General features: G+C 35.5%; 2 protein-coding genes and 1 pseudogene across 4 annotated transcripts; all 3 read right to left on the bottom strand.

The window, feature by feature from the left end:
- Nucleotides 1–240: 240 nt before the first annotated feature.
- LOC145801663 (uncharacterized) lies at nt 241–1,787 on the bottom strand. Its single transcript, XM_082893400.1, has 5 exons — nt 1,421–1,787; nt 1,138–1,344; nt 969–1,058; nt 785–871; nt 241–689 (listed from the first exon to the last, which is right to left on the bottom strand). The coding sequence occupies exons 2-5, from the start codon at nt 1,300–1,302 to the stop codon at nt 276–278; spliced, it is 756 nt and encodes a 251-aa protein (XP_082749526.1). The 5' UTR covers nt 1,303–1,344; nt 1,421–1,787; the 3' UTR covers nt 241–275.
- Nucleotides 1,788–1,916: 129 nt separating this feature from the next.
- Nucleotides 1,917–3,161, bottom strand: LOC145801662 (uncharacterized). Of its 2 annotated transcripts, XM_082893399.1 has the most exons (3): nt 3,068–3,161; nt 2,306–2,992; nt 1,917–2,173 (listed from the first exon to the last, which is right to left on the bottom strand). In XM_082893399.1, exons 1-2 carry the CDS (start codon nt 3,137–3,139, stop codon nt 2,342–2,344), a joined length of 723 nt encoding a protein of 240 aa, XP_082749525.1. In that variant the 5' UTR covers nt 3,140–3,161; the 3' UTR covers nt 1,917–2,173; nt 2,306–2,341. The 2 variants fall into 2 exon arrangements, with proteins under 2 accessions (XP_082749525.1, XP_082749524.1); XM_082893398.1 differs by having other exon boundaries at nt 1,917–2,992.
- An 8,252-nt stretch (nt 3,162–11,413) lies between these two features.
- Nucleotides 11,414–14,431, bottom strand: LOC114312271 (prohibitin-3, mitochondrial pseudogene; annotated as a pseudogene). Its single transcript, XR_014341475.1, has 3 exons — nt 14,297–14,431; nt 13,025–13,617; nt 11,414–11,648 (listed from the first exon to the last, which is right to left on the bottom strand). The product of XR_014341475.1 is annotated as a prohibitin-3, mitochondrial pseudogene (transcript).

Genomic DNA, 14,431 nt, shown 5'->3' with positions numbered 1-14,431 from the left:
ATTCGAGCCCTGTCTTCTCCCACAAGTCTCTCGTGCCTAGGCGGTCGTGTGTGCCAAGTTTCGTGCTAAACCGACGCCGTTTGGTGATTTTGGGGCGTTAACGCCTCGAATTCAAGTAAAGAACGCAAAGATGCATTTTAGCTTAGAATGCAAAGATAAATTTTATACCTGATCTTCTGGTGGTGGTGTATATGGATTCTCGTCTTCTGCAAATTCCCTAAATGCCTGGTGGCCACTCGATGCATCAGGAACCTATTTAATACATAATGTGTTAATCATATTCGAATTTCATACATAATCTTGAGTGAAAATTGAACTATCAAACAGTTGTGATGTTTATATGGAACCTGTCTGTTGGGATCCACACTCGCCCCCTGTGACACAAGGGCCATCATCTCAGCTCTCATCTGCTGCAAATGTGTAGAGAACTCTGCTCGCAGCTTCTCCCTCAACTCATCCCTTAGCTCAGCACGAACCTGTTGCGTGATCTGATCAATAGTCGATGGATGGGGTGTTGACTGTGATGGCCCAGCACCATCCTTATACACCACTCTCCGAGGCACGATTCTCCCGTATGTGCGACAATATCCATGTCTGTCATGACCTATCAACTCATGGAAAATGGCATTCCTAGCCTCCAAAGTCTGACCATCCTCAGGTAGCATAGAGAGTTGACGATTAAACTCATCCTGTATTGAATAAGACACACAAGTATACGCGAAATTAAGATGGTTGACACACAAAAAATAAACTTTAAATACAATCAAAGGTGTTTGGAAACTACCAAGGTCTGGATAACCTCTGGGTCATCTACTCTACGTGTCATAAGCCAAACATTCATCTTATCAGTAGACTCCCCCTTACTGGTCATCTAAATTTTTTTTTAGAAATATGAAAATTAGAATCCAAATAATTTGCAAATATACAATGTTTATTTATATAGAAAAATAAAACAATAAAATGTAAACCTCATGCCGTATCTGAGAGAAAGTAGTACGCCCTGTGGTATGAGCTATGCCGTGAGCTCGCCGATTTTTAGCGTTCCTACTTGCAATTTTCTATAACAAGTTCAACAAATGTAAGTATGTAAATATGATTTGTATGTTTACATATCATAAATATAACGTAATTGTATACCTCAGCATCGGAAGTACGCCAATACTCTACAAGTTGTTCCCACTGGCTTGGCACAACGTTCATAGGAACATCATCCTTCAGATTAGGATCAGAGCTTCTAGGCTTGAAATACTTAGCCTTAAGCTTGTTCTTGTGATCCTTCCATATGCTGTTGCAGTTTTTCATGCAGATTGGCTTGTACTCCTCTGGACATATATTCAAATTGTCCTATAAAACACAAAGTTTAAGGCTAAGTATAACACAAATTTGGAATTCGAATTTGTGGACAAAAATATACTTTTACCTTCACATCCTTCCAGATAGCATCAACAATATCATCAGGCACACTGTTCCAGTCAACAAAAGTAAGAGGAACAATGTTACCATTCCGGACAATAATGCCAAGTTGAGTAGTTAACTTGGCCACGTTATCCCCTATTGGGCAGTAATTTCCATCAAATTGTATGTGCAGCTTTTTACCAGTACCCCATTCTTTAATGCCCTTGGCACATCCTCTACCACGCCTAGTCGAGGTTGATGAAGAACTAACATGACCTGCGATATACAATAATAATAAACAATATGCAATGGTAACAACCAAATGCAAATTTAAATAATGTGAATACAAATCATATCAAATAAACCTGATGTGGGCTGTGAAGAAGTCGAAGGGTCTGCAAAATACAATGAGAATAAACAAGTTATATATAATGAGCATAAATAAATGTATGTGTAAATAATTTTCAAGCAAATCAAAGCAAATTTAAATACCTGCGGATGGCTCATAAGCTGATGATGATAGCTGCTGTGGTGCCATTGATGGTGGACGCACCGACGGTAGGCGTGGAGGCCGAGTACATGGTAGCTGCTGTGGTGCCACTGATGGTGGTCGATACGGTGGTAATGGCCCCTCAGATGGTGGTGGCACTAATGGCCCCTCCGATGCTGGCCGATGTGATGCCTCCTCTAATGGTGGTGCTACTGATGTCCTGTTATGTAGCACATCAGACATCATGCGCCGGGGATGATCAGGCTTCCTCTTCCTTCCCATAATAATCTTCAAGCAATATAACATTAATTGACATTAGAAACATAGACAATGGTTTGTCATCAACTATAATATGACATGATTTGAACTAATACAATTACAAAGACAAAGTAAATTAAGAAATTGATGATTAACTACAACCTTGGCCTTAATTGAATTACTAATGTTGATTACATATCAGCCTATTTGAACATCAACTGTTTCCCCTTCTGCGGCTTCCCTCACCCAACCAACTTCTTCATCACGAAGCATTATATTTTCTTCCAATTGTTGGCTCATGTATGGCTCGATTTGTGGATCAGTTGAACTCATATCAAATAAACCTCTTTGAGACATCTTCACCACGACTTGCCAGTCTGGTTGTAACGGGTCTGCAACATACCAAACTTGCTCTGCTTGGGACGCCAAGATGAAAGGTTCATTGGTAATTCGATCATCTCGGTACAACAAATGATTGAAGTTCACCAACGTGAAATTGAAGACATCTTCTTTCTTTCCGTGAATGTTGTCAATCCAATCACACTTAAACAACACATGTTTCTTCTCATTGGAATATCGAATCTCAACAATATCTGTCAATTGTCCATAATAGTACACAGACCCCAGACGAGGATTCTTGTCTTTTCGACTAGCATAACTTATGGTATCTGCCTTCAAAGCTACACCACAATTTTGTGTGGCTCGACGATCATCCATGGCCTTTACTCGATACCGAAACCCATTCAGTATATACCCGTTGAACCTCCTTGCCAGGTTATGAGGACCATTTGCCAATAGAATAATCTCTTCAGAAAGTATGACATCAGTAGTCCTTCGCAAAGTTTGGACCTATTTAACACGAAATGTAAAATTTAAAATGTAGATCGACTTAAGTAACTAGAATCTATAGAGTTAAATACATACATGTTCCTTGAACCAAATGTGAAAAGTTTCAAAATGTTCACGCCGAAGTTGATGATCGTCGACACGAGGCATTTTGAGCTTAAGTACTTCAAGGTGTTTGCTGTGTAAATTGAAATTTTAGCCATACAAAAATTTTAGTTGAAAATTCAATAAAACATAATAAAATATTGAGTGAGTGACTTAACCTACTTTATGAATGGTTGAACCGCGCTTGTATTGCATAAGATGTACCGATGAGCTTGTACCCAATAAGTATTATCAAGATAAAAGCTGGTGTTTTCACCAGTAGCATGACCCAAATTATCAGCACCACTATAGTTCCTCACGGGTCGACTAGATTTGGTTTCCATATCACTGAGATATTGTGCACAAAAATTCATGCATTCTTCCATAAGATATCCTTTAGCAATTGATCCTTCAGGACGAGCTCTATTACGCACGTATTGCTTCAAAGTAAGAAGATACCTCTCAATTGGATACATCCATCGAAACTGAATCGCTCCACCCAATAACGCTTCATCAGCTAGATGTATAGGCAAGTGCTCCATTATATCAAAAAAACTCGGAGGAAATATTTTCTCTAGATGACAAAGTGTTACAGCGATACGATCTTTAATATATTGCAAATCCGTCGCACGATTCACTTTCGAACACAATTGTCTAAAGAAATTGCTCAATTCAATCAAGGGTTCAATTACATTCTTCGGTAACGATCTGCGAATAGCCAATGGAATAAGTTGTTGCATCAGAATATGACTATCGTGGCTCTTAAGACCCCCAATGCTTCTATCATGTAAGCGCACACGACGTGATATATTGGATGAATACCCGTCGGGAACTCTTACTTCCTTCAACACTTTCAAGAACAAATCTTTCTCATCCTTGGTCATCGTGAATTGTGCTGGTGGTAAATAGGCTTTATTTGACCCTCTTAACTGCAAATGTAGGGGTTTTCTAATATTCATATCTTGTAAATCACGCCGAGCATTAACACCATCCTTCGATTTTCCTGCAACCCCTAATATTGTCCACAACACATTGTCACAAACATTCTTCTCTATATGCATCACATCGAGGTTGTGTCTTATTAGATTGTGCTCCCAATATGGCAATTCATAAAAGATACTCTTTTTCTTCCAACTATGGGTGCGATGTCCAGCTTTCTCCTTCTCTACCTGTCTCCTATGCCTCTCCTTAAGGTCATCCCTATTGTATTGGGTTAAAATACCCTCAGATTCTAATTGTAGCAACATCTCAGTTCCAGACAACAATTTTGGTTTGAGTCTGACTTCCCGACTACCATCAAATGATACTTTATCCTTCCGGAATTTATGGCCAGTAGGTAAAAATCTGCGATGACCCAAGTATGATTGTTTCCTACTATGCTTCAACCAACACGATGTAGTTTCCTTATTGCAACAAGGACATGCATATTCTCCTTTAGTGCTCCATCCTGACAAGTTTGCGTATGCAGGAAAATCACTAATTGTCCACAGTAAAGCTGCATGCATTTGAAACATTTGATTTGTTGATGCATCAAATGTTGACACACCCTCATTCCATAGTTCTTTCAACTCCTCAATCAACGGTTGCATATAAACATCAATCTTGTCACCAGGTCCTTTTGGGCCGTCAATAAGCACAGATAAAATTAGAAATGGTTGCTTCATGCACATCCATGGCGGCAAGTTGTATGGAATGAGCACAACAGGCCAAGTGCTATGAACTATGTTCATCGTCCTGAATGGGTTAAAACCATCAGATGCTAAGCCAAGCCTTACACTTCGGCAATCATTACTAAAGTCAATATTCCGACGGTCAAAATCTTTCCATGCAAGGGAGTCAGCAGGATGCCTGAAGACACCATCATCAGTTCGTTCCTCTGCGTGCCATCTCATTAACTTGGCCGTCTTGGATGACATAAACAACCTCTGCAACCTTGACTTTAAAGGAAAATACCTCATCTGTTTTGCAGCTACTTGTTTGCCACCTGTGTTAGGACCATTTGAACCACCATCACCATTTGATTTCCATCTAGAACTGTTGCATATGACACATTTATCAAGATTGGCGTCCTCGTTTCGAAACAACATGCAACTGTTGGGACATGCATCCCACGTCTCATACGTGAAGCCCAAATCTGTTGTGACCTTTTGAGCTTTATAATATGAGTCCGGGAGTTTCACACCCAACGGAAACGCCTCATTCAATAACTCAAGCAACATGTCAACAGACTTGTCCGTCCACTGATTAAGCACCTTCAAATGTAGAAGTCGAACAATGAATGACAAAGATGTGAACTTCTGACAACCCGGATACAATTCACTTTGTGCATCTTGAAGAAGTTTGAAATACTTTGCAGTCTCTGCATTTGGACCGAGCTGGGGTTCAGATGCACGGGGATCAGGCCCCTATGGTTCATCACCCTCAACACTTGTACCGGCATATGGATTTCCCATAGCCCCTTGTATCATTCCAATCATATCATCTCCAATGTCTAAATTAGCTAATGTTTCATTCTCTCGATTACTATGCAGAGATATGTAAGATTCCCCATGATTAATCCAATGTTTGTATTTTTTTAAAAAACCATTCAAAATCAGATGCTCCCGTACACCATCTCGTACAAAATAGTATCGATTCTCACACTTCCTACACGGACAACTGATCATCGAACCTTCAACCCTATTGGTGTAGGCAAACACAAGGAATTCATCAATCCCATTAATGTATTCACTCGACATCCTATTTGGCAAATCAATCCAACTCTTATCCATCATCTGTACACATCCACAAGAATATCTCACCAAAGTAACTCTAAATATAATACCTGCACATAAATATTCACTCGACATCCTATTTGGCAAATTAACGAAATGTTTAAAATTCCTATTTAAGGTTTAAATTAATTAAATTAAAAATTTAAGATTTATTTTATTATAAGGGTTAAAATCCTGTTTTTTTTTTTTTTTTGTATTTTTTTTATTTTCTCTTATAACTTCATGACTTCATGACTTTATAATTGAGTTTATATTATTATTAAAACTTTATAATTGAGTTTGTCTCATGGTTATTTGTAATTGAATCTTCTTAAACACCAATATAATTTGAGATGATTTAAACAATTAAAGTATTAGTTTAATTTATTTCGTTCTTAAGTTCGTAAACTCAACACAAGTAACTAAAAAATAACAAAAATAATATATTTTTAATGTTTGACTAGCTGAAACTACTAACTGCATTTACTGAGCTAAAACTACGAAAACTAAAATAGGTAACTTGATAGTTATTAGTTCAATGGAGTTGAAATTTAGTGATTTAATCACTGTTTTAATTAAAATAATAATAATAATAATAATAATAATAATAATAATAATAATAAGTTATGGTTTAAAAAAAGCCCTAATTTTTAGGCACACAAGTCCAACAACCTCATATACATTTCCCTAATGTATATGGTTGAAATTAATTACTGTTTCCCTAATACATTTTTCATGTATACATTTCCCTAATACATTTCCCTAATTACAAGTCCAACAGCCTCATATACATTTCCCTAATCACTGTTTTAATTAAAAAAATAAAAATAATAATAATAAGTTATGGTTGAAATTTAGTGATTTAATCACTGTACAAAAAAAGCCCTAATTTTTAGGCACCCAAGTCCAACAGCCTCATATACATTTCCTACCCTGGTTTTTGAATCACAGACCAACGAAGCCCGCCAATCTCAAATTTCTTTTCATAAAATTACCACCAAAAAATAATAATAATAAGTTATGGTTTAAAAAAATAAAAATAGCTAAACAGATTTATATATCAAGTTATAAAAATAGCTAAACAGTTATATACATTCCATATATACATTCCATATATATATATATTATATACAGATTTATGGTTTAAAAAAATAAAAATAGCTAAACAGTTATAGACAGATTTCAGATTTATATATATATATATATAGATTTATATACATTCCATATATATATATATATATAGACAGATTTATATATATATACACAGACCGAGAGAGAGAGAGAGAGAGAGAGAGCATACGCAGAGGGAGAGAGAGTCGTCGCCGGAGCACCACTCTTGTCGCCGGAGCCGTTGCCGCCTCACCACCGCTGTCTTCCTCGTAGGCCGTTTGGGGAATTTGGGGGTGAAGTTAGGGATTTGGAGAGGAGCATCGCGCGGCAGCCAACGGGAAGAAGAAGGTTTTTTATTTTGGACTTTTTGCGATGGTATGATGTACACCGTCGCAAATAGAAGGCAAAACGGCGCCGTTTGAATTAATCCTTTTTTGCGACGGCAAATTTCTGTCGCAAATGATATATGCCGTCTCAAAAAACAGGTTTTTTGCGACGGTTTTATTTACCGTCGCTAATACTTCCGCATTTCCGACCCCTCCGCTTGGTTTCATTACCGACGGGTCAGTACCGTCGCTAAAGTCTAGTATTTGCGACAGGTGCAGTTACCGTCGCAAAAAACTGTTTTTCGCGACGGGGGCCGCGGCGTCGCTAAAACTCCGTGTTATTTGCTATGTTTTCCTGTAGTGTATCTAACAATTCTATGGATGGGTGGCCAAGCCCTCCACATCCACAAAGTAAGAAAAAGCAAGGAAAATAAAGAGATTACATCATCTATAAAAGGGTGGCTAAGCCCTCTACTCCTATAAGTTAAATTACATATTTAAGGACATGAACACCTTGAAAACAAACTGTTTGATAAGAAAAAATGAGAGAAAATGGATGAAAGAGCTTCAAAGTTTACTTTGTATGCGAAGAAGACTTTTTTACTGTCAAACTCTTTTTTTAGCACCGTCAAAGCTCTTGAAGATAGCTTGGAATCTTAGCAAGAATCTTAAAGTTCAAGCTTCAATGTTGTTTAGGTCATGGGTATATCAAGGAAAAAGGTGGAAGATTGAGAAGATGAAGACTAAAAGTTGGTGTGGTGTACAAGCATTAGGAATTGCTCTCTAAGTCTCAAGAAAATTTCTCAACCCTTGCAAATGAGCCCACGAGGTGTATTTATAGACTTTTGGGACACAAAATATCTAAGATATTTGTGTAAAACTTGCAGAGGAAGCAGAATGCTTTGTACTCGGACAATTCATCCGGCCAAACAAAAAATCATTTGGCTAGATGATTTTTTGAAGAGGAAAACAGTTTTCTTTCTTTCTTTTTTCTAGAAAATTCTCATTCTTTCCACCCATTTCTATTCTATCCTTTGCTCAGTTCAATGAAAAAGTATAACACTTGGAATTTAAAACGCAAACATTATAGAAATGTTTAGAACCACGCAACCAAAACATTTTGAAAAAGACTTTTGAATAGGTCGAAAGATAGTTTGGCCAAAATGGATGTAAGGTTAAGCTTAAAGCTTGAACCCGACTTTCTTACTAAGGAATTTACAAGATAGCATATTCCAACTTTTATCATTGGGTAACCCTTTTTATCACCACCATTGCCAAAACCTTTTGACTTCTAATCCCATTGATGCCACCACTTCCATTTCCAAACTTCTTTTGACCTCACCAACTCACCCCAATCTCTTTACCTATTGCTACTAACTACCATTTCCCTTTATCTCTTTCGTCCCTTTCATTTTTATTTCTTTTGCAACATCTCTTGTCAACTTCCATTGTCACCATCTTCCATCTTTATCCTCATCCTTTATCTTTTTCTTCGTTACACTTTTTCATATATATATATATATATATAAGCAACTAGGGTTTCAGATCATGGTAGTGATGATTAGGGTTTGGAAAGCAGAAGGTATGTGTATTGAGGTTGGGGTTTATAAAAGGAGAGATGAAGGAGGAAAAATAAGAGGGAGATAAGATGCGAGAAAAATAAGTTGGGGAAAGAGAGATCGAAAGGGTTTGGTGGCAGTGGTGATGAAAGAGAAATGGCTGGATTAGAATAATGAGTCTGGAAGAATGGTTGACGATGGTAGGAAAAAGGATTGGGGAGGTCGAAGGGGGTTGGTGGCCATAGTGGAAGAAAAAAGAAGTTAGGGGGTGGGAAAGGGGTCTGGAAATAGTAGGGAAAGATTGGTCGATGATTAGGAAATGTAGTGAAAGATTGGTCAATGACTAGAAAGGGTAGAAAAGGTGTGGTTGCCGACTAAATAAAAGTGAAAAGAGGTTAGGAAAAGAGGAAAAAAGGATCAGAAAGGGGATTAGGGGCAAAAACTAAATGTAATAATATTGTAATTTTATTCATATTTTTTAAATTTCCAAAAATGAAATTATTTTATATTCTCATTTCCTCTTCGTTAGTTGTTATGAATTTAGTGATCAAAATGAATAATGTTGAATTCATGTCATGTTATCTCTCCATGTGACTTTTTTGATGAGCCTCTCTTTCTTTCCATATGGAATGTTCTGAATAAATTCAAACTTGAAATGGATCTTTTTGATTCTTGAATAATGAAGGGCGAAGGAATTGTTCGAGAAAGATCTCTTATTCTTATTATAAGATCGTGATTAGAGAGCAGAGTCGAGAGGTTGTCCTCGCTCCTAGGAGTGAGGGCGGAGTAATGTTGATATTTCAAGATTACAATACAGTGAAATGTCCTTAAGTCTCATCCCACTACTACAAAATCATAAATAAATCATACTTTTTATATGTGATATATGTTATTTAATCACACGTTTTAAATTTTGTCAAAGTGTGATCTTTGAGAGTGTGATTAAAAAGTGTCATTTTTAATCACACATTTTAAGTGTCATTAAAAAATGATTTCATCACACGTTATGCGTGTGATAATAAATATTTAGATCACCCTTTTTACATGTGATAATAAATATTTAAATCACACTTTTTATGTGTAATAATAAACATTTAGATCACACTTTTTATGTGTAATGCATAACTAATAAAACATGTGATTAATAATGAGATAAGATCACATGTTATATGCATTTCCCATCACAATTAATACGTGTGATAAAAAAGGATTAGACATATTTGAAGAATAATAAATATTATTTTTGTATGCATTTGAAAAATGTAATACACAATATATATACTATCATTTGAATCACAACCACATATTGAATGAAATAATGTTATATGTTTCGTAAATGAAAGTTGAATGCTCAAAAGTATATACAAAGGAATTAATAAAAAAAAAAATTTAACTGTGATTACATATATTAAAAAAATGAAAAAACTTGAACCACGAAGTCCTTGAATTCTTTGACCATATTTTGCATCTCTCCAAGTAATTTCTGACCTGAAAAATGAAAGCAGAAATTAATTCAAAGGCAAAATTTTCATGTTCTTTAGAAATTACGAATGCATTTAAACCAATAAAAAAATGAAACATAACAAAGAAAATCCATGAGCATCAAATCATCCATCTTGTTGTGCCCTTGGGTCAATATTCACTTATCCACATGCAAGGGAAAAAAATCTCCCACATGCAGGAACAAATTTAGTAGTCCATGCCAAAACTGATGGACATGACAAATATGATTAAAAAAATTCTTATTTTTTTATGACATGACAAATGTTGTAGTCCATGGTGAAACTCATATTACACCTAATCCTACATTCCTAAACATGTATCAATGTTTACATTAAGAAAAGCATAACAATAGAAAGGATAACAAACTGATTGAATATTAAATTAAATTCCTATGAAAGCATGATTGATAGTATGTATATTGTTTTGCATCCTATACATGGCATGTTATGTTGTATGGTAGAATAACAAACTGAGTGAATATTTATATACAAATTAAACAATATAGAAATTAAAGCTCTATCTCTCTATTTCTTTCTCTAAAAAACAGGTCATCTCGCCAAATGGTTCAACAATTTTCATCAATTTTCACCAAATGGTTTAGCAATTAGAACTAACCTCTTTGTATCTCATAATAGTTCATCAATTTTCATCTCTCTCTAACCCATTTTCATCTATAAATTATGACACACTTCAATTTAAAATATCAAATTTAATAACTAATAATTTGAATCTGAATACATAAAGATATCCAGTTAAACTAACATAGATTGATGAAACTCTCATTAACCAATAAGAGAATTATAAGAAAATACAAAGACTTCTGCTAATGAGATTAATTAAAGCTTGAACAATATGATACTACAAATTCAAACCAATTAAGTCATGAATTTCAAAATCAATTAACTTAAAGAAAGAAATACAAATACTCAAGAAAAATCAAAGCCCAGGTTTCCACTTTCCCCTTTGTTTAGAGCAACAAAGAATCAAAAAAAGTGAACACGACCAAAAACAAAGAAATGGGACTGACGAAATCACAAAGAGAAAAGCATATCTCACAATAGAAAAATAAATCAAAACAATAAAGAAAAATGAAGAAGCAAATAAAGAATTGAAACTGGTGCGAATTAAACGAGACCCAAAAACAGAGAAATTGAAATTGTTATATACATTACAGAACTTCTCCATTATATACATTCCACACTAAATATTTGAACAAGAGAGAGAGAGAGAGAAACTCATCATGCCAGAGAACCACTGTGGTCAGCTTCGATAGAGATCGCCATGGCTAAAATTGTCACCACAGCTGGAGGAGTGACATGAAGTCCTAGAAAAAGTAAGAATACACCAAATCAATCAATGTCCTTTCCCTTCCCTATCGTTTTCTGATATCACTTTATGAGGACGTAACATATGCCTGGAGAATTGGTTGTCTTAAACATCATAGACAAGCTTCTATCTATAAAAGTTACAAACCACAACATGCATAGGATTCTTATTACTCGTTCTCAAACCCCTTCCACATCTTCAGTTGGTTAATTTTAAACATTCGAGCTTCATAATGAACAACTTTTATGAATAATAATTCAACCATAAACGAAACCGTAATGAATGACTTTTCATTAGCCTTACATTTTATAAAGTCCAAATTAACCTAATAACTCCATCAAATAATGCTTTCCCTTGCTCCCTTTGGAGTTTTTTTTTTTTTTTTTTTTTTATCGGCAAGTGTTAGTTGTTAGTTGTTAGTTGTTAGATTAGCAGCTATAGGAGAAAATCTCCTTACCCTTAACAAAGCACTTAAGTGCTTGCACTCCCTTAATTCAACCCCCCTAAGGAGAATTGAACCCATGACCACCTTAGGACTAATCCCTAAGGAAGGCATGGTGGCTAACTAACAACTAACATTTGCACCTATAAAGTTTATTTATTTATCAAAAAATAATGCTTCCCCTTGCACAACTTGTCAAATGATTCGATTACTAAATATTGTCAAATAATTTAAAAACATAATGGATTGCTTTTTAATCTGGAAAGAATTGAGAACATAAAAATATGCCACCATATAAACATGTCAAACATCAACCAAAAATTCAAGACATGATATATACAAATTACTGATAATAATGCTTGGAGCGACCATATTGCACTTATTTCTCTACTAAAAATGATAAAAGGACCAAAAAATTCAATTACAACAAATAGGCAAAATTGAAAAAAGAAAATTGTTAAACCATACTCTTCTTTAACTGATCCATAGAGACCCCTCTCTCATCATAGTTGGATTCATTCGTACAAAAGGGAGGGTTGTGAACCCGTAAAAAATACCATGGATTTAGCAACCTCCAAGAGCAAGGCATGATAAATCTTTTATGCAATTGTTTTTACTCATTAAATTAGATTTATTTTAGGATTAAGAGATCATCACAAGAAGAACATGCATGCCCAATAGTCTCATAATAAAAAATAAAAAAAACAATGCCCAATTATCATATTTAACACCAACATAAATCTCAAAATCAAAAAATGAATTCACTAAATGACACTTCCATGAAGATTGAAGTCAAACATAAACAAGTCTATTTGAACTCAACCGTTATTCAGCTCATTAGAACAATTGTAATCAATATAATAAGCTCCTAAAGCCCAATTTTAAGAATTCATGAATTGAAACAGAAAACAGTGTGAGGTCACTGAAATCACCAAATTAGTAATAGGCCATGGAAGGATTAAGCCCCAACAACATGTTGTTTGCATTATGCAGGTAGGCCACATTCGGAGTCTTCACCAACGCCGCCGCTATCTCCCTCGAAGCCTCAATCATCCTGAGCTCGATCAAACCCATTCCAGCAGCAGCAGCCGCAGCTGTAGTCGCATTCGAAATCAATTTCGCAGCTTCACTCTCACCTTCCGCCCTAATAATCGCTACTCGCCTCTCCTGCTCCGCTTTGGCCACCACAAATTTTGACCTTTCTGCCTCCTGTTGCGCCACCAACTTCTGTTCCACGGCCTTGGAGAACTCAACCCCATACGACAAGTGCGTGATCGCAACATTATCGAGCACGATGAACCAAGCTCTCGTGGACCAATATGGAGATGCTAGGACGCTCGGTGAGGAGCTAAGCAGCGTTGAATTGAGCGACAATGACCTTGAGGACTTCGTTGCTGATCGAAGAAAGGACTTTCTCGTCGTATTCGAGGCCTAGGGTTTGGAAGATTCGGGGGAATTAAGAGACCTCGGGGCGAGAAAGGACACGGAGGGTTAGGTTCACATCTCTCTCTCTCTCTCTCTCTCTCTCTCTCACTCACTCACAAACCCTCATCCCATGGCTCCAAAAGCCCTTTATCTTCGACATCCGAACTCGCCCCCACACTTTCTCCTCCATCTCCAGCACAAGGACCTCCAAATGACGTGTTTAGAAAATTCAATCTTGGTGGGTGTTTCACAGAGTCGTGGCCATCTCAATCATGTAGAAGATGTGCGAATATGGGAAAAATTATTTTATATAAAAATTAAATTGAAAATTATATACAAGCACATCTGAAATTGTGATGAAAATAACTATATATAATTACACTTATTTAAAATGTATAATTAAAAAAAATATTATCTCACTCATTAAATTAAGTGTGATTAAAAAATCATTTTAGTTTTTTTAATCATACTTTTAATAAAAGTGAAATATTTTTAATTCTTCTTATGTGATCTTTAATCACATGTTAATTAGAATATGTGATTAAAGAAATATATATAATCACACTTAATTAAAAAGTGACATAAAAAATAAATATTATCACACTTAATCAAATCAATTGTAATTAATATATCAATCTAATTTTTTTTATCGCACTTTTAATAAAAATGAGATATTTTTATTTGTCAAAATATGATATTTAACTATTTTTGTAGTACTACCCGTCATTTACCCAAGTGATTATTCTTCAAACTCATACTTTCCCTTTTGAAATTCTTACCAATTCCACTTTGTTGCCAATGACATAAAACAAAAATTGATTTGATATTGTCATTATGTACACCTTGGCCACAAAAGTGAAGTGATCCTTTTTAATTTTCATATATAAGCCCTGAGATGAGTTCATTGTGCCCAT

This window comes from Camellia sinensis, chromosome 10 (genome assembly GCF_055761805.1).
Source record: "Camellia sinensis isolate YWXY chromosome 10, ASM5576180v1, whole genome shotgun sequence".
NCBI lineage: Eukaryota > Viridiplantae > Streptophyta > Magnoliopsida > Ericales > Theaceae > Camellia > Camellia sinensis.
The sequence above is the reverse complement of the archived record's forward strand: the minus strand, read 5'-3'. Positions and strand labels throughout refer to the sequence as shown.